The sequence below is a fragment of the Pristis pectinata genome, chromosome 31 (genome assembly GCF_009764475.1).
Source record: "Pristis pectinata isolate sPriPec2 chromosome 31, sPriPec2.1.pri, whole genome shotgun sequence".
Taxonomy (NCBI): Eukaryota; Metazoa; Chordata; class Chondrichthyes; order Rhinopristiformes; family Pristidae; genus Pristis; species Pristis pectinata.
In genome coordinates, this window is record NC_067435.1 from 12774494 (window position 1) to 12801224 (window position 26731).

The 26731-nt window shown below is 42.5% G+C and overlaps 1 protein-coding gene and 1 long non-coding RNA gene across 5 annotated transcripts in view; one reads left to right on the plus strand and one right to left on the minus strand.

The window, feature by feature from the left end:
* The window catches only part of atg4da (autophagy related 4D, cysteine peptidase a), a 30529-nt gene extending 23798 nt beyond the window's left edge, over nucleotides 1-6731 (plus strand). For all 4 annotated transcript variants that reach the window (XM_052042047.1, XM_052042050.1, XM_052042049.1 and 1 more), the window contains exon 11: nucleotides 1140-6731. In XM_052042047.1, the coding sequence (XP_051898007.1) occupies nucleotides 1140-1322 (183 nt within the window). In that variant the 3' untranslated portion in view covers nucleotides 1323-6731. The remainder of the gene's footprint in view (nucleotides 1-1139) is intronic.
* Nucleotides 6732-18865: 12134 nt separating this feature from the next.
* LOC127584892 (uncharacterized) lies at nucleotides 18866-24271 on the minus strand. Its single transcript, XR_007958445.1, has 3 exons — nucleotides 24199-24271; nucleotides 20886-20919; nucleotides 18866-18908 (listed from the first exon to the last, which is right to left on the minus strand). It is a non-coding gene; the product is annotated as an uncharacterized LOC127584892 (long non-coding RNA).
* Nucleotides 24272-26731: the final 2460 nt, after the last annotated feature.

A 26731-nucleotide genomic window follows, 5' to 3' on the forward strand; every position in this document is an offset into this window, starting at 1 on the left:
TTTGATAAAGTTCTATGTGCATGGATATTGGTGAAGTTCAAAGTTGTCCTGGTGGGGGTGGAGGTTGGAGGAAAATTTTAGTCAAAAGCAGTAGGTGTTGTTGAAGGAGTTGCATTGGACTGGAGTGGAAAGCTGAGTGGGAGCATGGTGTGGGGGGGGGCGGGGTTTGTATTGGAACCATATCTGTTGGCAAGTTGCATTAGCGATGTAGATTCGGAACTTAAAATAAATAGACAGTATGAAGCCTGGGGAGTGGAACCAAAGGAGATGACTCAAGTTACTGTGGGAATTAAACCATAACTTTGGAGAATAATGGCAGTTTTTACCACTCTCTCTTTGTCTTCAATTAATATTAAACAAATTCAAATAATATCAGTGATATAAACTCAGGAATTCTACAAGTTTTCTGATGAAAGGTCATTGACCTGAAATGTTAACTTTTTCTTTTCACAAGTGCTGCTTGCTTTGAGTATTAATAGCATTTTCTGTTTTCATTTCAAATTTCCAGTATTGGCAATTTATTTAATTTTATGCAAGTAATACAAGCTGGTTACTGGGCTCTGATCATCTCTGAGAACACACAATTCTGTATTTGTTTGACAGACTATTTTTGTGAGGATATTTCCCTTGGTAGTGGAGCCCAATAATAGGGGGCATCATCTCAGGATGGGGAGGTGACCATTTAAAACTGAGATGGGGAGCAATTTCTTCTGTTATTTATTCGTGGGGAGAATTTCTCTTTTTCCTCTGTCGATAAAAATGTTAGAGGAACGTAGAAATATACTGACTTAAAACATTCCAAACTGTGCGACCAATCAAAAGAACCATTAACCAGGCCATTGGTTACTGAAATTAGTACAGCACACATCAGAGATGGCATTGATCAGTTTACAAGAGCACTTTGGTGTTCACTGAGAAATGGAGACAGTCAAGCTGTGGAAACCGTTAGGGAAGAGTTCTCATGTCTGGGGTTTGGGATACATAGGAGGAATGATGAAACTTGGAGAGAGAAATTCACCTTCAGTAATAGATGCTCTTAAAAACTATCAGCTGCCCAAATGACCTGATGGAATAGAACTTGTGCTTTTCCTGGTTGTACACATCTCCACAACAGTGAAATGATTTTGTTTTTCTTTTAGGTGTTGGGCTCCTCGTCTTTGAAAGAGAAGTACCCTATTTTCACCTTTGCAGAGGGCTGTGCTCAGGATTACAGTCTGGATGAACTTTGCACTCGTAAACCGGAAACAACTGTGCAAATCTCCAAGTCTGAAAGAGCAGGGAAGTCAAAGCGGAACAGCACTGACGAGTTTGTTTTTCTCTAATGAACAATGAACTCTCAATTAAATATCTGTGCCTGCTATGTTTCAGCAGGGAACAAACTAGGAGCCTCTTGGAACGTTCCAATATTTATGTTCTGGTGTCTTTCCATAATGAGGAGGACTCATGGCAATCATTAACCTTTCTGGGTAGCTTTTACTCTGACACTGGTATAACTCTTCCTGAGAATGATCTGGTTACCTTTTCCTTCCCCTTATATTGTTGCTGAAATTGTGTATGTCAGTTGTAGCTCTGCTTGATGCAGACTTTTCAAGGCATTGACGACTATCGGGCTGGAGCTGATATTGAAACCAGTTATGTAATGCATTGATGCAGATGTTGCTGAGGTGCCGACTTGCATTTTAAGAGCTCACAGATTGGTCAGTCCCCCTCATTTACCCAATCCTTAACATAGTATGAGCTTGATTAAAGGGAGTAAGTTTCATCAGGAAGGACAGATGGGGGAATGGTTGCAGAGTCTGATACTATCCACTGGTTTACTTGAAATGCATTTTGCTAGAATTACAGTTGCGGCAGGGAATCTTGCCTGTCTTTGCTTCCCTGGGTCCAGAACACCTGAGACCGATTGTCTGGACCCATTACTCCCCTTGGCTGATTGCAAAAGATGCATCCTTTGCTGCATTTGGCATCCTTTCCGCAACTCTTTTCCCTGGGAGGTCAAGTCAGCTCATGGAACTACCTCTTTGATTTTTGGCTCCCTCCTGTGTACTGTGTGAGCCACAGTAAGTCAATTCACAGTTCACGTGTAGGCACGTACCCTGTCACAACACAGCAGATTGTCGCATTGTAGCACTCCTTTGTCACCACTCTCTTAAATTGCCCCACAACATTCTGTTCCAACATTAAATTGGCAGTGTTGTGACCTGAATATTTTCAGTGAATGTCAAACCACATCTTTATTTAGGGAAAAGGATAGGCAAAATATTTATCTCTTTAAGAATGGGCTATCGTTTATCTATTTTGATTGGTAATTCATTTATAAAATAGTGCGATAAGAGCCCTTCCATGAACAAAGGAAAGAACATCAGATGGACTTCTAAAACCAGGATTAGCTTCTTGCCAAACCCACACGTGCAGACAGCTGCCTTGCAGTGACATTTTAAAATTTGTAATGCTACGTTCTTTCTTTATTGTAAACATTTTACTCTGGGTGATATTGGGAGTGAGACGCATTTCATCGGGTGTGGGTACAGATTTTTCTTGATGAGATGAAAGCCTTTTCAAGGGATGTGTTCTTTGCTGGAGCTTGGTTTGAAATTGGGCTTGGCCAATAACACAGAACTGCCCCAGATTCAACACCAACTGGCATTAAAATCTCATTAAAGCCACAGGATGTTGGTATGGACAGTGCAAAAGACCACTGTCAGAAGGGGTTTCTTCTCTGGTTCTTGTTCAAGAACATCATTGGAATAGAGCAGAAAGAGGTTTCTAATGCCATGTGGCACTTGAACAACCCTAGAGCCTGTTAATTTCACATCACACTGACTCCAAGGGTTGATCCACTCCCCGTTTAACCCATTGTATAATCTGGATTTTTAATCCTGTTACTGCTGACTTGAACCGTGACTACTGATCCTAATGACTCTCGAAGTGTTGTCTTCAGTTATTAATTGAGCTAACAGGTAAGAGCTGTCTGATTGCATAACTATTTAGTTTGTATTATTTATTCTGTATGTTCCAGTTTCTGTATTTAATATAGTTACTTATTATTTCTGAAATCAGCCTTTGATCTGAAGCATAGCTATATGCATTTCCTTGTGTCTGCAGTGTACATCTTCCCTCCCTCCCTTATCACCTCCCCTCCCCCTCCCCACCCCCCATAGTTAAAATGTGAAATGTTTGGAGTAACATCTCCAGGATCAATTTACCAGGACTGAGGCACAAGCAGGCGAATCTCAGTTGACGTCCATGCAGTGGAGACGTTTGGCTTTCATTGGGATATTCAGAATCTTTGTGAAGAGCGCAGTGTATTCTCCCCGCCACCATACCTAATGAACAGCCAAGCTTGATACATGGTCTTCAGTTGAGAGTTTATAATAATGCCACTGTTTACCTGTATGGGTTCAGTTCATAAAATTAGCTGATTGCAACATTGCAGTCTCTTACTGCTAAACTCAGGACCAAATTATCAATGGGGTAGTAGTAGGCCATCATGATGCCTGCATGGTGAGCCTTTGTGTCATGTTAACAAATAATTGTTTTAAGCTTGGGGAAGGTAGCTATCTGCACATTATTTTAAACATTGGTTCCACTAAAAGTACCATAGATTTTTCCTTGAACCTTAATTTGAAGAATATTGGCCACAACAGAAAGATTGAGTGTGGGTGGGGTTGAATAGAAATAGATGTTTCCACGGTCTTTCTGTGATACAGTTTGCACCTTTCAATATGGTGGAACCATGGGCTTTCACAGCTTGGGTCACTGTGTAGTTCACTGACAGGTTCTCTGCATGTTACTTCAGGGAGTGTAAATTATTAATCAAATTGCAGAACTGTCAGGAGGGTTAAGGGCTCGCAATCAAGTGGCTATCTCTCTTCCTAACTAACTCAAATGTGCAGCCATTGACCATGTTGCTAATGACTATTAATATGCAGCCATTTCATTAGCCACATACAGACATGGGGATTTTGTTTCACTGTTACCACGTGGTTAGCCTGTGAGATGTGCAAATGCTCCACACACAGTGATGTCTGAGTACAAGGCATGGTAGGCTGCAATGGATTACGCTGTGGTATTAATATGGAACACTTCCACTCCAGTAACTAACTGGATATAAAATATTGCTGCAGCTTCTGTCTTGATCAGGCTGATTATATCTAAGATATTATTTTTGCCTTGTCTATCCTGTTGGCCAATCATTTTTCTTTTAGCTTCATTTTCTGCCTCCCACATCCTTCCTCTTGTGGGTTCCTCTTCCAGTACTTAAGTGGCTTCTAATGACCCCCGTTACTATTCAGAGAGCAGCAGAGTTCTCCTGCCCCCTTAGCCAATATTCCTCCTTCAACCAAAAAAAGATTAAATATCTCATTGTCACTTGTATACAACATGCTGCCATATTTACCCATTAACTACAGTCATTACACAATAGAATTCATTGAACGAGAAATGCTTAGTTTAGTGAGAGATGCTGCTGGATAAATGCAGGTTATTTTCCCTAAATATGCAGTTGAAATGCTGCTTTGGAACATCCCAGAGCAGAAGTGCAATCCAGTATTAGTTCCTCCCAATGTATTCTGAATGCTCTGTCAACAAGCATGTTTGGGCTGTGTGTAGGCACATCTGGAGCCTATTTTTGTAGTGGTATCTTTTCCATTGAGTGCAGCCTGATTCTGATAAACCGATGCTGCCTCTCACCTGTCATTGTATGGTTTACTATATTTGGCTTTGATTGCTGATAGTGATGCACTATTCAAGAAACTGGAGTGAAATTCTGCAATGGTTAGGGCTGTAACTATTGGCTGGGAGGGTTGGCTAACTTGAAGACTTCTGTGCAAGCCTCACTTCCTGTAGCCAGGTTGTAGAGGAGCAGAGCGACGGCTGCAAGGTGGCGTTCTTGTAGAATTTTGTTTCTTTGGTCCCACCTACTTGTGTTGCAAGTTCTTCCCACCACCCCTCCTCCTCCATTAATGTTTATTTGTGCTTACTTTTCTTGCCACCTCTCCTTTCCTCAAACCCTCACCTCAGAGGTTAACTCCTCGTGGGGTTAATGTTTCTTCACTCTTTGCCTCTGCTGTCTCCGTGGACGGTGTGAATTGTTGTTGGTGAGTGCTGGCAGATTGTTTAACTGTGGAGAACATTGGGAGCTACTCCTGCCCTTGCACTTCTGACAAGGCTTGCTGAGTAGCCACAGTAATCTGGAACCATCCTTCCCCCTCCCCAAAATGTCCTGTACCATTGTCCTAACGCAACTCTGTGCAGACCAGCCCAAATATTGCAACAACTACCTTCCTCGCTCAGCCTGTATTCTTTAAGCCATTTTGTTTAATCCCTCTTATGACTCTGTGATTGAGTCATGATATGAAAATTGGATCTTGTATCCAGGGTTGGCTGAACATATTGCTGTTTCTCATCCTAGTTACACACTTTGACATTTTACATAAATCTAATGCTGCTAGATTTTGGAAAAATCATGTGCATAATTTCTTGCTCTATTTATAAACATGCCTGAATTTGAAATGATGAATATTACTGTGAGATTAGATGGAAAATACAATCCATCTGCTTGAACCAGCAAAACAGCATTTGCTTTGTCTGAGAGAATATTGATTTTATCACTGATATTCAAATGAAATTTGTATGCTCACTGTTCATTGTTGAAGCTACTGTGCATGTACTACTGAAAATTTCTCCAGCTGTGTTGTTTTAGGAAGGCCTGTGTATCACTTGATAGCATCCAAATGACCTTCCAGCTGCCTCAACAGCACTGTCATTCACGGCACTGATCCACAAATGATCAGGAAGGTCCCAGGATCCATCCTTGCTCTGCATAGAGTTTTGCGGATCTCAGCTGGGGTTGCTGAAAGCTTTGGGAGGAGAGAAAGTAACTGGTTTCCATTCCTGATTTGCCACCCTGTAACCCTGCTGGAACATGTACATAAATATGGGGTGAGAACCAGCCTCTTTCTCTCACGCAGGTGAGATTATTGACTGGCAGTAGAATTGCATCCCAGTGAAATCCAGCAACAGAAGTGGTTTTAAAAAACCTGTTAACATAGCCACCTGGCATCTGGTGGTGGGTGCACACTCCTTCATACTTATTGTTCTGATCTGTGTGCAGACAGTCCAGCTTTCTACTAGCAGAATGAATACAGGCCTTCCTAAAGCACACAGTGCTATACTACAATGCAGTACTAGTAAACCAAACAGTTTCCTTGTATTTCATGAAAGGTTCCTAGATAACACTAGCAAGTTTTAATCCTTTGAGAATGTTTTATTTGGCAGGGCAGTCTGGAGAGAACTTCCTCCTTCCCCTCCTGGGGTTTTGGACATTTTGAGACATGGTGGGAAATTAGATAATGCAATTTAAATTGAAACAGGTCACGGGTCAATTCTACAAACACCCTCCCCTTCGAGGGCACAGCTGTGCAGCTGAGAATCTCTTCAGCTGACATGATGTTAAAGGGTAGGACAGATTACCCTTTCCATTTACAAAGGGTTTTCGCCTAAATTTTATGAGATGTTGGAATAAGACATTCATATCATGAGAGGACCTATGCAGTGACCAAAACTGTGCAGAAAAGTATAAAAGTCTCAGATTCCAATTCTCAGTCTGTGTTTACCACACATCAAAGGATTAAAGCAAAAGCATTCTACCTTATTTTGGTTTAGAAATAAACTGAACTTAAAGCTGCTTGGCAGTTATAAATAAATGGAATCATCCACAATTGACAATCGTTATGCTCCAGCTTTTGGTGTTTTATTTAATGGATTTAACTCCATGTACTAAGATAAAGAGTCTTAAGATAAACTTGGAGCTGATGGTTTGGAATGAGCCTAATATAACATCAGAAATGCAAAGCAGGACAATAAGAATCGTGTTTAAGGTTATTAAATGTATAAATGTAATTCTAGAGCAAATGAAATATTTCTGTACATACCTTAAGCAATCAACAAGATCTGGTTAAGATTAAGGGTGATTGAGTCTGGGACCCTTGGTTCACATTACAACTTAATGTTGTTAAAGGGAGAGAGTTTGGATGAGAACTGGAAAACTATGTGAAATTATTCAAAGCTGGGGAATATTTAAATACATTTCAACAAATTAAGAAGTTAGTTTGAAAGCCTTTTTTGGATACATCCTGATATGTATCATGGGTCACAACCCAGCCCAGACTTTTCTCCGTATAACTCTTTTCAGCAGGCTTCACACACCACTTGGAAGGAAAATCAAAAATCATCAAGATACTGGAACACTAGAAAAGAAAATGCTGGAAATGATCAGTATGTCAGGCGGCATCTGTGGAAAGAGAAATGGAGTTACTGTTTCAGATCAGAGACCTCATTGGCAATAGGAAAGTGGAAAAATAAGTTAGGAGAGGGATGGATAGGAAGCAGATCTGTGAAGAGATGCTCACATGTTCCTACCACTTTCCATTCAAAGAAGCCTGGTTGATTTGTATGTCTGTGTATCCCTTTGCTGATTAGAAATTGTTGGGAATGTCTCCTTGCAGCTTATTTCTTATAAAATTCCAAGGACTATACTTCAAAAGGACTTGAGGGCTCCAGGATATCCTGAAGGGCATCATTAAAGTTGCAACTCCAACAGGCATCAGGGACACTGGAGCACCAAACAGTTTTTGCCTTTAGAAGGCTGCCATGGTAGGAGCTGAGAGGCATCATTTCAGTGCACTGTTCACTTTTGGAATCTAGCTTTAGTTGCTTCAAATTGATCCAAGTTATAGAAATATGGGAGCTAGACGGAGATGTGCGTTTTAATTTGCTATTGCAGATGTTACTAGAACGATACAATCTTTCCCTTCACTTTTTTTAACCACTGTGTATTTTGACTGGTTCAACAGACCATATAAATGGTTAATTGAAGGCAATGTCATTGCCAATCAAAACCAACAACAGAACCTAGAGCATGAATGTGTTGCCTGCTAGCTCACAGCTTTACTCCTGGCCTTCCTGAAAGTCAGAGGAACAGTTAAAAAAAATAATAATTGGTCTTGCTGTTGACGTTACACCTGCTGTGTAGGACTGCATTAGGAGCTTTATTGTGCATCTATTCCCTGATGTTCCTGTCGTGGGAATGATTAATGGGACACTGCAGAGGGAGCTTTACTCTCAGTGATGTCCTGAATGAGTACAACAGGATAGATTTGTGTGCTGCAGGAGGATGTGAGGATTGCTGCTCTTGACTGCTTTCTTGTGTCTCCTGCTGGTATGAGTGCAGGTTTGAACTTTGGTGTGATGGTCTCCATGGTTCAAAGCTTCTGATTCTGGTAAACTTTCTTGGTAAGATGTTTGGAGATTGCCATGGACTAACTTGAGAGTTCCAATGGGAGACAGGTTGATTTTTAAAATACCTCCTTCTGCAATGTTTTGGAGTGATCCTATTAATAGAGACCCATACCAGAATGTACTCTTAACTTAGACATTAGGATGCTTTGCCAGCTCAGTAATAATCGGCTGCTCTGGAGTTTGTGTATTTTCACTTTATTGAGCATCTGGCTGCTGGTATCTTGCACCTTGACTCTGATGTTGCTCAGGCAGTTGGTCCAAGGTGATGGTATTAAGGGCAGCAGCTGTCAAAAGCTTACACTTGGATTCCTTTACCATGTATCAGTCTAAACAGAATGGAAAGTGATGCGGTCAGTCATAAGTAGTGTTAAAATTATGCAAAGTATCAGAGAAAGTGTTTTTTTTTCCCTGTTATCTCTTGGACAAGTGCATGCCTGTGAATAGATAAGAGGTGGTAGAGCATAGATGTTTTGACCGTATATGTTTGATTGTGGCTATGCAAAGGAGAGCATCTTGGAATGATCAAAATTTACAGCACTAAAGGGAGCCACTCATGTCCATGCCAGACCTATTGCTATTAATCTCACTTCTCAGCTCTCCGTCACTCACACATCTGTGGCATGTCATGCAGACACTTTATAAATGTGATGAAGGTTTTGCCTCCATCTTCGGTTTTCAGGCAACGAGATCTGACCCCTGCCATTTTCTGGATTTAAAGTTTTACTAAATTCCCCTCTAATCATTCTACCAATTACCTTAAATCTATTCCCCATTTTATTGACGTCCTTGCTGAGGGAACTAATTGCTTTTTCCTTGTCCTCTTTCACCTTGAATTATCCAAATATCGGCTCCATTTGAAACGTATAATGGATTCGTTCAATCTTTTTGGTTTGGGGGAGGAAGAAGTGTTAGAGAGGAGCACGTGCCCATAAACACATCTGCTTGAAATATTCCATAGAACCATAGAACAGCACAGCACAATACAGGGCCTTCGGCCCACCATGTTGTGCCGACCTTTAAACCACGCCTAAGACTATCTAACCCCTTCCCCCACATATCCCTCTATTTTAAATTCCTCCATATGCTTATATAACAATCTCTTGTTAGATAATCTAACAAATTCCCCTCCTGAGTGAGGCTAGTCCCAGTTACCGGTATCCAGCTGGATTTCTGACTTGCTTTTCTAAGCTAAAATGGACATTTTTATTACTGCAGTGTTAATATGAAGATGGCATTAGGCCAGCTTGTGTGGGCCATGCATTTCACCCAGTTCCTGTTCCCTTCAGAAAATCCAACTGACAGACTTAAGGAGACAGTGGATTTACACTGCAGAGTTATGGTGAAGTTTACATTTCTCACCAGGGAATAACCTGTTGGCATTTGTTACAAAGTAAGTTGAGACATCTTGAGATTGTAAAAGGTGCTATAGAAATGCAAGGCTTTCTTTCCAGCACTGAATTCTGGAGCAAGCCTTTGCTTAGTGATACGTCTCCCATCTGAGTTCGAAGGTTGATGCCCCACTCTGGGCATTCTGGAAGAATGAGGATCCAAGTTCTAGTTCTGAATTCTTAGCTGACATCCAGCAGGATACTCCCCCAGTGGTTGTCTCTCCCCAGTGGTTGTCTTTTACCCCCATCTCACATTGACGTCATATGAGTTGGGGGAAACCTTAGAAGGCAAGAGGCCTTAACTCCTCTATAGCTGATATACAGGTGCTATGGAAGACAAGTTTATGTTGTGGTTCATCCACAGCTTCATGCAATGAGTTCCATTTGAAGATTAGATAAATGGCTGGCACGGTAGTGTAGAGGTTAGCGTAATGCTATAACAGCGCCAGCGACCCAGGTTCAATTCCAGCCGCTGTCTGTAAGGAGTTTGTACGTTCTCCCCGTGTCTGCGTGGGTTTCTTCCGGGTGCTCCGGTTTCCTCCCACATTCCAAAGACGTACTGGTTAGGAAATTGCGGGCATGCTATGTTGGCACCGAAAGCGTGGCAACACTTGCGGGCTGCCCCCAGAACACTCTACGCAAAAGATGTATTTCACTGTGTTTCAATGTACATGTGGCTTATAAAGATATCTTAGTACAAATTGTTAAGAGAGGTTGATATGCTAGAATGGGCCAAGATTTAAACTGTGCAAAACAAACTGGAGATTAGAAACTGCTTTTTGTATCTAATCTGGACAAGATATAATAGCCACACTGTGGGAGAAATCCCCCAATTATATTGGCTGGATTTTGTACCACATACTTTAGATGTAGAGTTGTTCAATAGAAAAGCACACCACCCACCCTCCCACCATCCCTAGCCACAGAACAGCAGAGAGAGAGAAAGTGATGTTTATCTCTTGGTTATGACCCAGATGCATTTTGAACTAAAACCTAAAGGGCTGGTGGTATATTTCTGCCTCTTGGTACGGGCTAGGATTGGACACCAGGAAACTTCATTCCTTCAGCCATTAGAATACAAAGGTTGAAATTTACAGACCTACTAAATCCTGTAGCAGGATTTGATATTTTAAATTGGAATACAACTGTTTGAAAAATGTTGGGGATGCAATAATCTTAAATTAAAGAACTGAATTAGAGTTATTATCCCAAATCCACAGGCTGTGTAATATGAGGTTATGTAGCCCTAGACGCATTCAGGTTCCTGGTTTGTGAGCTGTTTCCTAGGGACTGGAATTTGAGGTTGTAGTGAATAGGGAGGGATTGGGGTGCGTAGGAGATATGTGGCATTAGCCTGGTCCAGGTAGGTGAGTTCATGTTACTGATTTTAAAGGCAGAATATGCTGGAAACCTAGGCACTATCCGTGAAAAAAGAAACTGAGTTAATGTTTCAAAGACCATTCATCAGAACTGGGAAAGCGAGTTAGTTACGACTAACAACTATCCCTGTTCTGAAGATGGGTATTCAACCTGAAATGTTAATTCTGTATCTTTCCACAGATGCTGCCTGACGTGTTTCCAGCACGTTGTTACTTAAGATTTGTTTTGATGTTTTGATTTTCACATCACTGATCACTTTGCAACAGGAAATAGTAGATAAAGAGATCACATAAGGGCTTGGTAGGGATCTTCCCCTGATGAGGGCTCTCTAGGTTTCCTGGTGAGCATCAGCTACTTGGGATAAGGAGTAGGTTTTGTCAGCAATGAAGCCTGCAAGAGGGGGAGACTATGACAGTTGTGAATTCACCATGCTGTCGATCCAACTCACATCAGAATCTGAAGCATTGCACATTTGTTTCACCATCAACTCTTTCCTTGTGCACTCAGTACTTCTACCTGTTAAAGAGAAACCATGCTTCATTAGTACACTCTACCTCCGTTTATTTGGTATGCTCAGAGAGGGGCTAATTGGCTGACTGGAACTAAATGTCATTAAAATCATGGTACAGCAGGTCACTGTGCTACCACCTTGCATCTTATTAGACGGGGGCTCTTTCAGTTAAATAAAAAGTTACCCTGACAGCTCTGTTGATCTTGGTTAGGTTGGTACACTATACCTCAGCTCGAACAGTGGTCCAACATTCAATACTACCAAATGGGGCAGTGTCTTCACCTATTGAACCATTCGAGGGAATCTGTCCATCATTCTGTGAGCTGAATGAGAAGGGAGTTGGTTATAGCTCCCTTGGGTAGTAGAGAGGGGAGGATAGCAACTTAACTTCTGGTTCCCTCATTGGCCAGCAGTGGGTTGAAGTCCAGGACTGTGTGATTAAGGCTGCATTGACAGAATTACTGGCCAGTTTCAGCACTGGAAACACCAGTGTTTTGGTGGTTTGGAGTGTGGTCTTTATTCTCTACCAAACTGGAAACATAATGTAAATCAAATATTGAGCCTCACAGGGCCCTACAAATCAGGGGATGCTCCCAGAATAGCAGTGGAGCATTGGCCAATGGAAGATTCCTAGAAAAAGGATCTGGGAGTACACACTTGCCACCTGAAAACTAATTGACATGGACTGTAAATGCATCGTGGATGTGTTTCGATTGTTGTGCTGGCTCCTGCTTCCCCCTCAAGTGAGATGAATCATTTTTAAATATGACTTTAAAAAAAATAAGGTCATCAAATCAGTGGTGCTCAGACTAACCTCTCTTAATCTTGGCAACGGTATTGTTTCCTTTGCCGGAATAACACAGGTTCTGAATCTGCTCCTGCATATCGATCATTGCTAGCCTATGTAGAAACACATGGAGAATGTTGAAGGTTACAGCCCTGAATGAGGACACTCCATGCCCCTCCTGTTCATCCTTGCGTACCCTGCACTCTGGTAGTTCCAATTGCCTCTGCCCCTTCTCTGAAATGTGCTGTCTGTTGCTGGTCCTCTCTAAGTGCCTGACCGAGGGTAGGCCATTTAATTTCTCTGCCAAGTTCAATCTTCCCTCACATTTCAGAAAAGGTCAACAGAGAGCAAGGATCCTGGCAGCTGTTCTCCCTTCTTAACCTTGTTACTCTGTACAGATCAGTATCAATGCAGTCAGTGCATTACCATCGGGCAGTTCAATCTCTTTCCATTATGAGGAAAGGAATTAAGAGGAGGCATTGGCTGTGTGGCCTTTTAAGTCTCCTCTTCCATGCATCAGGATCATGGCTAAATCAGTAACTCGAGCATTTTCCTACCCATTTACCATTGTGCCCCTCTCTCACATTCACTGCTTATGAGCCTGTTGCTCTGCCACGTACTTATGTCTTTTAACTCCTGTCAGGATCCAGTGACTGCACTTGTCGCATCTTGTATTAGCCTTTCTAGAATCTGGATGGGAGTAAACATTACAGGATGTTACTTGTGATTGTTTTAACTTAGTCTTAATTTTTTTTATTTACAGTGTGGTAACAGGCCCTTTCCAGACCAAACGAGTCTGCGCTGCCCATTTTAAACCCCAAATTAACCTGCCCGTACGTCTTTGGAACATGGGAGGAAACCGGAGCACCCGGAGGAAACCCACGCAGACACGGGAGAACGTACAAACTCCTTACAGACAGCGATGGGAATCGAACCCCGATCGCTGGTGCTGTAATAGCGTCGCGCTAACCGCTACGCTACCATGCTGCCACATGACTAATACCATAAGCTCTATCAAACATTCCATCCCACTCGATTTGTGCTGTTTTAGGAGGTAGAAATTGAGAAGTTTCAATTTGGGTTCACACTCCTGATCACTGTTTTGCAGCTCCTGGATAGCAAAGGTGAATTTAGGATAAGGACAATGGCGGAGGCTCTACTGGTTCTTGCAGAAGTACCAACTGATGAGAAAGTGGGGAAGTTTTTAAGTTTTTCCTTATTGAAAGGAAAAATTGGGATTATTTGAGCAAATAGCTGATGTGCTGGATCCATTAACTGTTTCTGTAGGAATGTCCTGCTCTACTAATAGAGAAACACCGTGTAGATCCAAAGATCTAATAAGTTTCACTGAAGCTGATATTTCAAGCAGTAGTAGTGCTGTCCCTTTCAGAGGCTTCAGTACCTCCGGGGAAGTGCACTTGGCTGATGCTCAGAGCGATGGCAGGACATCAGTAGTGTTAAACTCCCATCAGTTAAGGTCCATGGTTTAAATTCTTGCCTGATTGGACATTCAAACTCAATTGGTCCCTCACAAACTGCACCCTTCACCCATGGAGGATTTTATGATGGGACAAGGTGGAAGATCTGGAGAAACTGATTCACTATAACAGAATTAGTCATAATTCATTGTAACAAGGAATGGTCAGGCTAGGATTGAGAACAATAGTCCTTCATAAGATTAGCTTCTGCAAGGGTCAGTGGGGAACTGTCAATATTCTCCTTGGATGTGGGTACGGTGTAGTATAACCATATGACCAAAGAATGGTCTGTGATGGAGAAAAATCAATACCATAATTTGAAGTTCAAAGCATGCATTTTCTCCAAATTCTGTAAGTAAACTGGGATTTGGATCAGTTACGAAGCTCCTTCAATAATCGCCGAACAAGAGCAATGAAGAGCAAATTGAGTAATTCTAGTGTTGCTGTACCTGATTATATTTCTTTTGGTTCTGTCTGAGTATTTTGCAATCTGTCAAACTACTTAACAGATCGTCCTCTTGAATAGCTGCAACCAAAAAGGTGAAAAATATTTATTTTCATTTTAATTCCAGAAGTCTTCAGCATTCTGTGAATCTTGTATTTCTCCATCTCGGTAGGTGGGTATGGCGTTCCACTTCTGGAGGAAGGACCTGACCTTTGCTTGGTGCCTCCTCCCAATGACGAAACAGCCCTTACTGGCGCAGCACAGCTTGGATACACCAGCACTGGCAAAGACATCTCTGGTCTCACTTCATCCTCAAACAGAGGATGATTCATCCAGCCACGAGTCTGCCATGATTCAGTTGATCATATTCTTGCCTGCGTGCTTTCTTAAATGTAAGACATTGTATTGATACCTGCCTTATTTCAGGTGAACTGAAGATTCCAGGTCACCATTTTAAAGAGTATTTAGTGGAGTTCTGCGCAGAATACTATCTATCCCTCACCCAACGTCGCTGATAACTGCTGTTTGCGTAAACCTCTGGTAATGTATATAATTAGCTGTTGTGCTTTCTACATTACAAGTGACAAGCCTGAAAGAGGTACCATTAGCTGTACAGTGCTTTGTTAGATCCTGAAAAGGATATGATAGTTGCTACATAAATACAGGCCTTTCTTTCACTGGACCCTAGGGTGATAGGACACACTTGGATTACCAGTTTTCCCCACACTGGTCCTGTACTCAATGCACAGATTAATGGGAGAGTGATCCCAAAGGACAGCTCTCAGCTGTGAGCAGCAGGGAACATTGACTGAGGGGAATATGGCCACCAAACTCAGTTCTACCCTCACCCATGCCTGGGGGAGCAGGGGTCAGTGGCCAAGAGCAGAATGTGATTTATTCCTCTCCAGTTGCAGGGATCTGCAACTGACAAATGGTTCGTCCTCAACCCAATGAAGATCAGATCAGCCTGGGCCCTCATCGTCTGGGGGACCCAGTTTTACACTGCTCACCCAACAGTGCAGCTGTGTTTCCATCCTTCAGCTGAAGCTAGGGATGTCCTTTAATCATCTTGCACAAGTTTATGTAATTTACACAAACTAATTGCTCTGTATGACATCAGCAGTTAATGAGATTAATTTGCTCATACAGTAACTGATTTACTTTGCCTAAGACTTGTTGCATCCCTAATATCTATTGCAATTCAAATAGAGTTACCTTGTTCAACTGCTTCATCCTTGTTTTAACCCTGCACTAAGTTAAGACTCTAAGACTTCCAGGCATGCATTTCCCTCCTGATTCCAAACACTTGCTTGGCATTACCATGGACCATACCCTAGGCTGCAATACCCTGTTGGCACTGTATCCCTGGCGGGGATTAGGAAGCACACATTCTGCAATGATCCTGTTGGTACCCAATTCAGGCTTAGCACTTATTGTTTATCAACCCAATCCACATCATAGTAAGAGGAGGTAAAGGATACTGACTTAGTTTTCTGTTAATTTGCTCTATTTCTTTCCGCAATGATTCACATTCTTCCCATAGAAATTTTTTGCTGCAAGAAACGTAAAGAACTGAATTAACTCCTTGATTCTGATAATTCCAGAGAGCAATTTACAATCAACATGTGGAAAAGATGCTCTCCCCTTGTATTTTCCCCAGATTATTCAGGTGACATTCTTCTCTCTAATGACTTTGATCCAGAAAAATGTTGAGTTGTCACTTTTCCCATCCTTTCCCTAAATGCATGAGAATTCCTCAGCACAAAGTGCTCAACAGGGCAAAGTTCCAGAGCTCCTCTGACAACCTACCTCCCTTCCTTAAGATGCACAGGCCAAGCTCCAAACACAAAATCAGAGCAAGAGAAAGCCCTTTATCTGATTGTACTGCATTCACAAAACATTTTTCAACCATGAACCTTACACTGGTTTTAAAAAAAAGTCAAAGTGTTCTATTAACATTATTCTAAAGTCATGATCCCTTTTACAACAGATATTGGTACAATCTTTTAAAAGATTCCAGTTGACCTGAACATCCATGCCCTGAGTCTTTGTCATGGGGTAGACTTCTGATCTGAAGCTACCAGCAAGGTCTGAATGTGAATATCCACAGAATCAAACCTGCAGCTCCTGGTGGTTTAATATCTTGGTGATGTTACTCTCAAGTCACCACTATTCTGAATGATTATAATATGTGCAGAAGTTAGTAAGATGTAGGCCTGGGCCTCACTCCAGCAAAATGGTGCTGGAATCAATGGCCACTGGATTGTTGAATGTGCTTGGAAATAGTTCCACAGGCACTAGAAGAAGTGGACCAATTACTAATGGTAAGCCTAGTCCATGCATGGCTTGACTTGACTGGAGAGGGGAGGTAATCAATGATCGGCTACATCTCACTTTCGACCAGTGGCCATAGAGGTGATTGGATTCTTACCCACTAATCTGCCCCTGCTGATCTTGAGTTGGATACGCCTGAGTGGATTTTAGCACAAATATGGGTTAAATCCCACTGAGCTCTGTTAAGAAGTGTAAATTACGTTGCCATAGAAGCCTTTCTCTATTTTTGCATGGCTCACCTCTCGTGTATTTCTGTAGCAAGTTCTTCAGCCTGGTTGCTGGTATCTGTTGACTGCACCTGGCTTTCTGCTTGCTGGACTGGTTCTTGTGGTTTGGTCAGGTTTGAGGACAGCTCCTTCTTCCAGTCTTCGATCTTTCTGTCTATCATCAAGTTAATCCTGTCCTCTTCGATATTGCTGCTCATGCTCAGTCTCCTCACCTCCGCTGTGAAAGATACAAAGGGTTCACCGATGAAATTGAAACACCCATGACATCTGTCAGCTCCAAGGAGAACTGGTTTCTGGGGAAGATTGGTGGGACCATCTCAAGAGGCTGGCCTGCTGGGTAAGTGCCCAAGCTGGGGTACATTATAGCAATGTAAGCATGGGTTGAATCACCTAATCTCGGCCACACAGATGTTGGAAGGAGGTTTTCTCTACTGGATGTCGAAGTATTTCTCATTAGGACACAAGAAAACAGGAACAGGAGTAGGCCACTCAGCCCCCTTGAGCTTGCCCTGCCATTCAATATGCTCATGGCTGATCTGCCCCAGGCCTCATCTCCTCGTCTGTCACAGCACAGGGTCTGGGAGCTTTGAGGTCAGGAGAAAAATTAATGATTCAGCCCAGAAAATATAACTAAATAAATTTCATCTCGTTCCATGTGTATTCTGGGCTATTATCTCAGACGGTTTGGGTTTGTCTCAATTACGAAGTGTACATGGGGGAACTTGACACTAGATAGGCACCGGGCTTGGGTTTGAGTAGATTTCCTCCTCTGATTGAAGAATCTGCTGAGGGTGAGTGGTTGGGGACAACTGTGAGCACTGAAGGGTGACGGGAACCGCAGCAAGAATTAATGCCTTCACTGGGGGAGGGATGGGGTGGGTTTCAAAATTAGTTGGAGGTCCATCTTTCAGATGAGTCCATCTGTCCCCAGGATGGACATAAAGGATCCCATAGACCACTCAAATGAGCGAGGGCTTCTTCCAAGGCTCTCTGACAATGTTTTTCCGGAAACCAACAGTCCAAAACAAACTATTTATTTGACTGATGTATATGGAACTTCCTGTGCTCATTGCTGCTGTATGTCCTATGGTACAATACCCCCTGAGTAATGGACCATTTACTGTGAAGTATTTTCCTGAATGCTAATTATAAATGCAATTTTCTTTCAACTTTTCCCTTCCACCGCTGCGGGAGTAGCTGTTGTCCAACCCAGACTCCCTGAAGCACAAGCTCTACCAGTGAATATCAGTATATTGACTTGCAACCCCTTCACAAAACCCAAACATTCAGAGTTTCGTAAGAATAAATGTCCAGCAACTACCCGTACCCTGTCTGAATTACCACCTTGCTGGTCATAAGTCACACCGACTGAAATATGTCCCATCAAGTCCACACTAACCATCGAGCACCCATTTGCACGAATCTTACACTAGTTCAATTTTTTTAAATTGTCCCCCACATTCCCATCAATTCCCCCCACACTCTACCACTCACCTACACACTGTGGGCAATTTACAGTGGCCAATTAACCAACGAACCCACACATCTTTGGATAAACCGGAGCACCCAGGTAAACCCACGTGGTCACGGGGAGAATGTGCAAACTCCACGCAGATAGCACCCGAGGTCAGGACTGATCCTGGGTCACTGCAGCTGTGAGGCAGTGGCAGCTCTACAGGCTGCGCCAAAAGTACTGAGGACAACTGCAGCCCCTAACGTGTCAGATCCTAGTTTGTTTGGCTCACTACCATTCAGCAAGACCCACCACCACTGAGCCACAGGGACCTCATTCAACCTCTGTTTAAAAGCCTTTGGGCAGTCTTGAAGTTGGCTAAGAGATTACCACACAATGTACCAAACCACCTTGGGCATCTCAGAGACCACCCCTTTGCCCACTCTGGACACTCCCCACCTGACTCCAGCTTTCACTGCCTGGACTGCAGACATTTCCAAGAGATCCGTCCCCTTTACGTACCCTCGAGTAGTCTGATCTGCTGCTGATGGTGGCTTCGTTCCTTTGCCAGGAGGCTCACTGTTTGATTCAAGGATTCAATGGTCTAGGAATAAAGTAAACTGTGAGAACAGGAGCAGCTCTGTCGTGGTACAAAGCTCCACTTAAAACATCCTGCCATTTCTGTCACAGTTATGCGTGGCACACAGACTATGTGACTGAGCAAATTACACAATATGATGGCTAGGTGGAGGGGGACACACAACAGATGATTGGGGTTGGGTGACACTAGGTAACAGTCTGGAACAGAAGCTGACAGATTGCAGCAGGTATATTCTCTAGTTTGTTGTTGCTATTTATTAGCAATGTGAGGAAACCACTTCATCTGCTGCTGTTTACATCCCAGAAGATTGTACTCTGGACTTGGAGCTGGCCTGACGCACAGCTCCGTACCATCCAGATGTGATGCGGAAAGGGTCAACTCAACGTTCACAGCCTAGAAGCAAAAATCCGTAGATGGTGGAAATCTGAAATATAAGCAGCAAAATGATGGAAACACTCAGCAGGACAGGCAGCCTCCACCGAGAGAGAAACAGCTATCAGTTTTCTCTACCCCCCCCCCCCCACCCCAAACATGAAGACTCATTGAGCCAAAAAGCCAACTCTGCCCCACCCTCTCTGCAGATCCCTACTGATATGCTGAGTATGCCAAGCAAACAGTCAGTTCTGACACAAACTGGAAAGGCTGGTTAGCTGAAATTGTTGAGTCTAATATTAAGTACATAGACGAAGGATGAGGAGGTTCTTCAAGCTCACCTTGGGCTTCAATGGATCAGTGTGAGAGGGCAGAGTGGCAGATGGATGGAGAATTAAAATGACAGGCAATAACATTCTCGCAGTTAAACCCAGTTCTCCCCCCGTTCTCTTTCTTCCTCATTTACATGTCCTTCAGACAGACTTTCCATCAGTACCAATGAGCATCATCCATTTTCTCACGGTCTCCACTCTATCACAGACATTCCCTTTGTTCTCGCCAGCCTTTCCCCTACTCTGCAACTTAATTCATGCCCGGTTTCTACATTTTCCCAGTTATAAGACATGTAGAACAGTACAGGCCCTTTGGCCCACAATGTTGTGCCAATATTTTATCCTGCTCTAAGATCTATCTAACCCTTCCCACCCACATTGCCCTCCATTTTCCTATCATTCATGTGCCTAAGAGTCTCTCAAATATCCCTAATGTATCTGCCCCCACCACCTCTGCCAGCAGTGTGTTCCACACACCCACCATTATGTGTAAAAAAAAAACTTAATGACATTCCCCCCTATACCTTCCTCCAATCACCTTTAAATTATGCTCCCCGTGATAGCCATTTTCATCCTGGGGAAAAAGTCTGACTGTCCACTCGATCTAGGCCTCTCATCATCTTGTACACCTCTATCAAGTCCCCTCTCATCCTCCTTTGCTCCAAAAAGAAAAGCCCTAGCTTGCTCAACCTATCCTCATGAGACATGCCTTCCAATCCAGGTGGCATCCTGGTAAATCTCCTCTGAGCCCTCTCTAAGCTTCCATATCCTTCCTATAATGAGGCAACCAGAACTGAACACAATACTCCAAGTGTGGTCTAACCAGAGTTTTACAGAGCTGCAACATCACCTCATGGCTCTTGAACTCAATAACCCGACTAATGAGGAATCTTCAGAATATTAACAGTTTCTCACTCCACCCATGCTGCCTAACCTGCTGAGTATTTCCAGCATTTTCTCTTTTTTAAATTTCAGATCACAGTATTTTACTTTGGGAGAAAGGATAACATGAAGTTACAAAAATAAAGTTCTGCCTGAGCCATACTCTGGTTTGGACTTCAATGTGGAACTTGATGACCTCGAGCTCATCCATCAGGTGCTTGCTGTCTGGTGGAGATCCCGAGTGTGTGTCAGTGAAGCTCCGCACCTTATTAAATGTGGTGTCTGAAACACAGGAGAGGTTCATCACACCTGCTGATCTAGTGATGTCTGTATGTTAATCAGTGCTGGTGGACTAGATGTTTGAGTTGAAATATTAATATGTGTCTGTCCCCACCTTTCTGGTGACAACCGCCAAACTTCAACGTCTGCTGCAAGGGAAGAAAATAACATCAGTGACTCAAAACCAACTTCCAGGAGAGCTTCTGAATGACTGCAACCTTACTCATTCTCTACACTAAACAGGAATTCTCCAGTGTTTGCCACTACTTTGTTAGCAAAGGCCACTCTATCTCTTTGCACCAGTATTTTTCATACTTAACAAATTACTTATCCTGTTTTTCAACTCTGTGGATTTTGGAGTTTCAGATACCTAAGAAAGGATTTACTTCTCTTGGAATCAATGCACTGTAGATTCTGAGTGTTGCTCTACAAGCAGAGATTGTGTAGGATGGATCTTCGCTTATTGTTTAGAAGAAATGAGAGATGATTTCATTTAAACCGTGCAAGATTCAGAGTGACTGGTGGGTTTAGAACTGGTTGAGGGTGGGGTGTGGGGGGGATGGGGTGTGGTTGGGAGAGACATAGTCTCAGGATAAGAAGGGTTGGCCATAAACAATGGATGAAGAGGAACTTTTACACTTAAGGTTGTGAATCTCTGGAATTTTCTACCCTGTGGATTCCACATCCAAGACCATATTCAAGGGAGAAAACAATACATTTCTGGATACCAAAGGAATCAAGGAACATGTGGGAATGTGAATTAGAGGGTCGGCTGTTAACTCATGCAGGCTCAAGGAGCAAGTTACGTGAATGTACTCGAGCAAAACCCTAACTGCCACTAGACATTTGTGTGTTACAATCAAATATCGCCTCTCTAAAATGGACTACAAAATTGTGAAGTAATCTGACTAACGCCATGGCATGTTATATGGGTAATGGTTGCATGTGATCTTCAGTGCAAAATTGATTACCATCTCGTGACTTTTATCCCCTGCGCAGTCTGTTCTTGCACATCGTGGTAGCTCCTGAGACAGAAAATGAGCAAGATCGCATGGTGAGTTGAAACCTGTGCCCATTCTCGGGAAGTCGCCCTTAATTAGGGGGATTGGAAGTGACAGGTGTAGGCGAGGATGATGGTTTGCCTAGGAAAGTGTGACTCCACATTGATCACTTCCATTTGTTCAAGATCTGCCCCATTGTGTACCTTGAAATAGTCAGTTAATGCAGTGGCTTAAAATGAAGCTCAGTTAGAATTTCGAGAGATTTTTCATTGGTGAGTGTGGATTTCATTGGCTTGTGAAATGCACTCCCTACCCATTGTATCCCAGCCTGTTTAATATATTGTTACTCTGAGCACTCACAACAATGCTGTCCAGCTATCACTGCAGTTGAGCAGCAATTCAAAAGGGTCAAGATCTTGACCAGTGCTTAGACCTGATCCGAGCAGAGCACGTTTTTCATAGGGGTCATAGTTAATTGTCACAATTTCATCTGGAAAACTAATTTGATCTACTCAGGGTAAAACATAACACCTAGGGGGGAAAAATGCAGCAGAATACACTTTCCAGGCTTATGCTTATCTGAGTCCCTTCAACCTTACACAATGCTAAACAGCCTCAGTTTTGGTATCTGAAACTTTTACTTTACCTGAATCTGATTTGTGAATTCTCCTCAAATAATTTTGAAATTTCAGAGTGGCTGGATGTTTCACTTCCAAAGGAAATGAGCCCTGATCCTTGGAATCACCATTCTCCCCATCTCCAGTTAGAAATAATCCTCTATGCAACACTGGCATTGCATTGCAATGACTGTGATATAGCTTACACAACACACCAGTGCACTGTGGCTGTGGCGATTTACAGACAGTTCTGGAGTTCAGTAGCCTGGCTCCCTGTTGTAGAGATGTTCAGAAAGTGGTGGCTGTAGGTTCCTCTTGCTTTGCAGTGCTTGAATTCTATAGCTGCTCGTGTTGATGTGCCATCCCGGTGACAGAACCACAGAATGATTCAGCCTATCGGGCCAATTCCAGCTCTATGTGACAGCAATCCAGTCAGTCCCACTCCCTGCCCTCTATCTATAGCCCACAACTGTTTTGCCTTTGGGATACTTATCCAACTCCCCTTTGAACAATGCCATTGATTCTGTCTCCATTGCTATCCCTGGCTGTGCACTTCAGACCCTTGCTGCTCGCTGTGATTTTAAAGAAAAATATCCACAAGTTACTTTTGGTTCTTTTGTCATTCATTCTACATCTACGGATTCTTGAACCCTCTGCCGACAGAAAGTTCCTCTCTATCCTTCATGATTTTGATTACCTGTAACAGATTTCCTCTCAACCTCCTCAATTCCAAGCAGAACAACCCAATCGATCCTCATAACTAAATTTCCTCATCCCCTCCCTAAAGCCTTTACATTTTTCCCAGTGTGGTACCCAGAACCCCACAATTCTCAAATTGTGGCCCAACCACTGTTTTGTAAAAGTTTATCATGACTTCCTTGTTCTTGCACTATATGCCTCTGTCTCTGCAGACCAGGACACTTTCTCACTTCCTTCTCACGTTCCTTGCCACTTCCAATGAACTATGCAATGAATACTCACAGGTCTCTGTTATTATACCCCTTTTAGGATTGTGCTATCTAGTTTATAATGGTCTTTTCTCACCTTTCCTACCAAAATATAACACTTCACACTTCTTGGTATTAAAGTCCACCCTTTCTACTACTATGTCACCTTGAAGTCCTCACAATTCATCATGGCCTCCAAGCTTTTTCATCATCTGTAAATTTAGAAAGTGTGCCCCGTGCACCCAGGTCCAAGTTATTAATTAAGAAAATCAGGACAAGCCAACCTTGGATAATGAATGGATTCCATTTTTACAGACATCCATAAGTCAATTTAGTCATTAAGTTGGAAAAATTCACAAAAGAACTCTATGGTAACCACACCTTCACAGTGTTGTAATGAATGTCATCAAAAGCACATAAGACTGATAAGAAAGAACAATTATTAAAAGTGGAGAGAGAAGAAACCGTCTGCTGTTCATAGGAATGAATGTATGTACGTATGTTGGACTTTTGAATTTAATAATATTACAGGAGCTCGGGCATTCTTAACCTGGGGATGGCCTATAATTGAAATGCAAGAAAGCTGCAGATGTTGGAAATCTGGAATAAAATCAAAGTACAGGAAATACTCAGCTGGTCAGGAAGCATCTGTGGAGGTAGAACTAGAGTTGATGTTTCAAGTCAATATACCTTCCTCAAATGCTGAGCACGGCCTGACCTGCTGGGTGTGTTCAGCATTATGTATTTGTTACCTTCATTAGAATCTGGTTCTGATGAAAGTCAGTGATGTAAAATGTTAATTCTGTTTCTCTCCCACGAGGCCCATTGAGCTAGGGCATGTCTGATGTCAGCACGTGACCTACCATTGTGTCCCCATCGTTGTCAGTGACTATCCGAGACATGAGAGAAATGTCAGTATTCATTGTTCCAATTTATTGAACTGCAAAACAAAGCACAAAGATCCATTAAAGCATTTCACATACTGTTTCCCACTACAGCTAACTCCACTCACCACCACTGACTGGTACTATCCAGCAAGCTCACTGCTGTTTATAAAAAAAAATTTCTAAGGGCATCACTGCCCACACCAGCATTTAATGCTCATCCCTCATTGCCCTTGGACCGAATGACTTAATGTCATCTCAGAAGGCAGCAGAGACGACCACATAAGGTGGCTCTGGAATCAGATACGGATAAGGATCACAGATTTCCTCTCCCAAAGAACATTAGTGAATTAGTTGAATTTTTATGATTCCCAACTTGTTGCTTTAAATTCCCCAGCTGCTGAAGTGCAATTTGATGTCATTGGTTTGAGCCATTAGTCCAGGCCTCTGGATTATTAGTCTAGTATCATTAATTCTAATCCTAACCATTAATACTAAACTGCTGCACACCTTGGTGCAGCATCATCCAAACTTCGTGCAACTTTACAGACACCAGATTGAATTTTCCTAGCAATCTAGTGAGCTGGTCCTTCATTTGTTGTGGATTGAATTGGCTTCCAACATGATCCAAGGGGAAGATGTTGTTTGTAGTTTGTCAATGGTTTATAACAACTGGCAGAATCCTTGTTCTGTACCAAGCTGGTAGATCTCTGCTCTGGCTCTACAATTTTTCAGTGTTCCCAATCGTGTTCCAACTCCCAATTCTTTGTGATATCTCAAGAAAGTACAGGAGGTGACCATTCAGTCCATTTTAAGTAATCTAGAAACATTCTACAACACAATACTATATCAATATAGCATTCAATGGTTTTCCCATTAATTCCAGGATTTTCACCCCAACTGTTCTGTCTGTAAATTTGTTTCTCTCTCTGTGAAGAACTTCCTAAAATACGTGCCCTCTTGTCCTGTTGTCACTATTTGGTTTGAAGTAATTTTCCAAATCTCTTTTCCTATAATATTTACATCCTTCTAAAGGATCATCACATCATTCAAGCCCTGACATCAGCTGTCTTCGGGCATCACTTGTGGTTCAGTGGGTTGCGTTCTTGCCTTTCCGTCAATAGGCTGTGGGTCCCACTCAGGTTCTTCCAGCCAAGGATCCAAAGCTGACCCTCCCAGTGCAGTACTGAGGGAGTGCTGCATTATACCTCTGCTTTCTTTCAGATGAGATGTTTAACCAAGGTCCTAAATCCTTTCTCAGGTCTGTGTTTAAACAAAAAATCCACAGGGCTATTTTGAAGAGTTGGAGAGTTAGCGCTGGGGTCCTGGCCAATATTTATCCATCAATCAACAATACTTTTTAATTAAAAAAACTGATTATCAGGCTAATGTTCCACATCCCCTTCTGCACACTGTACATAAGTTGCTGTTGTGTTTCCTATGTTACAATAGTTCTTCATTGGTTATAGAAGCACTTTGTAATTTCCTGAAGAGGATGCAAAAGACACCTGTCTTTTGTTCTTTCTTAGACCATGCTGACACAATAAAACGACCTCAAGTCTTCTCCAAACCACCTTCAACTTCTTAGTAAGAAGATATGATACACTTTCTGAGACAGGTCTGATAAGGCCATAGAACAAATCAATGGAATTGCTTTGTTGGAGAGCCAGCATAGACCCACTGGACCAAATGGCAGCCTCCTGTGTCAGAGTAAATAAGTGCAGGTTTTCTCTTGGCTTTACTTTTTGTTCAATATTTTATTTGCACTGATCAGAAATGGTTATCCTTGAATCTAACCCTCAGAACCCTTTCTCAATACTTAGCTTTAATAATTTCCATATTATTCATGCAATATACCCGTTAGCTATAGTTTGTGTGTTGGATATGATATTAATGTGCATTAAATTATTTTTGATAAAGTCTGAACCATCTCTGCTTCATTAACTGTCTTTCTTAGTTTTGTGTAATCTGCTATCTTGATATTTTTAATTATTTGCATGTGGTATGTGGTTATCGTGAGGTGTGCTGGCATTGATTGCTCATCCCTAATTGCCATTGAGCAGAGCAGGCAGTTGAGAGTCAACCACCTTCTTGGTCTGAAGTGGCACAAAGGCCAGTCTGGGTAAGGATGGCAGAATTCCCTCCCTGGAGACATCAGTGAACCAGACAGATTTTAAAGACAATTTGGTAGTTTCATGGTTACTGTTACTGATTCATAGCTTCTCTTATCACTGTGAAGTAGAATTTGCCAAGCAGTGGATTGTTCAGCCACTAATGTCAAATGCTTAACCTTGGGATAAAGGGCTGCTTCAGCTGGAGAAGGGTACAAAGCAGGACGTGGTGCCACCTCCCTCACCAGAGATACCCATGGTGATGACTCTGGACGCATAGCAAGCCCTTCTTGCCCCATCTGTGGTGTCCATTGGTCTCCAAGCAGGTGGCTGGCTTTGCTGGCACCTAGCAGCAACTTAGAACTGGCGCAGGGCTGAAGAATCTGACTGTTTAATTAACA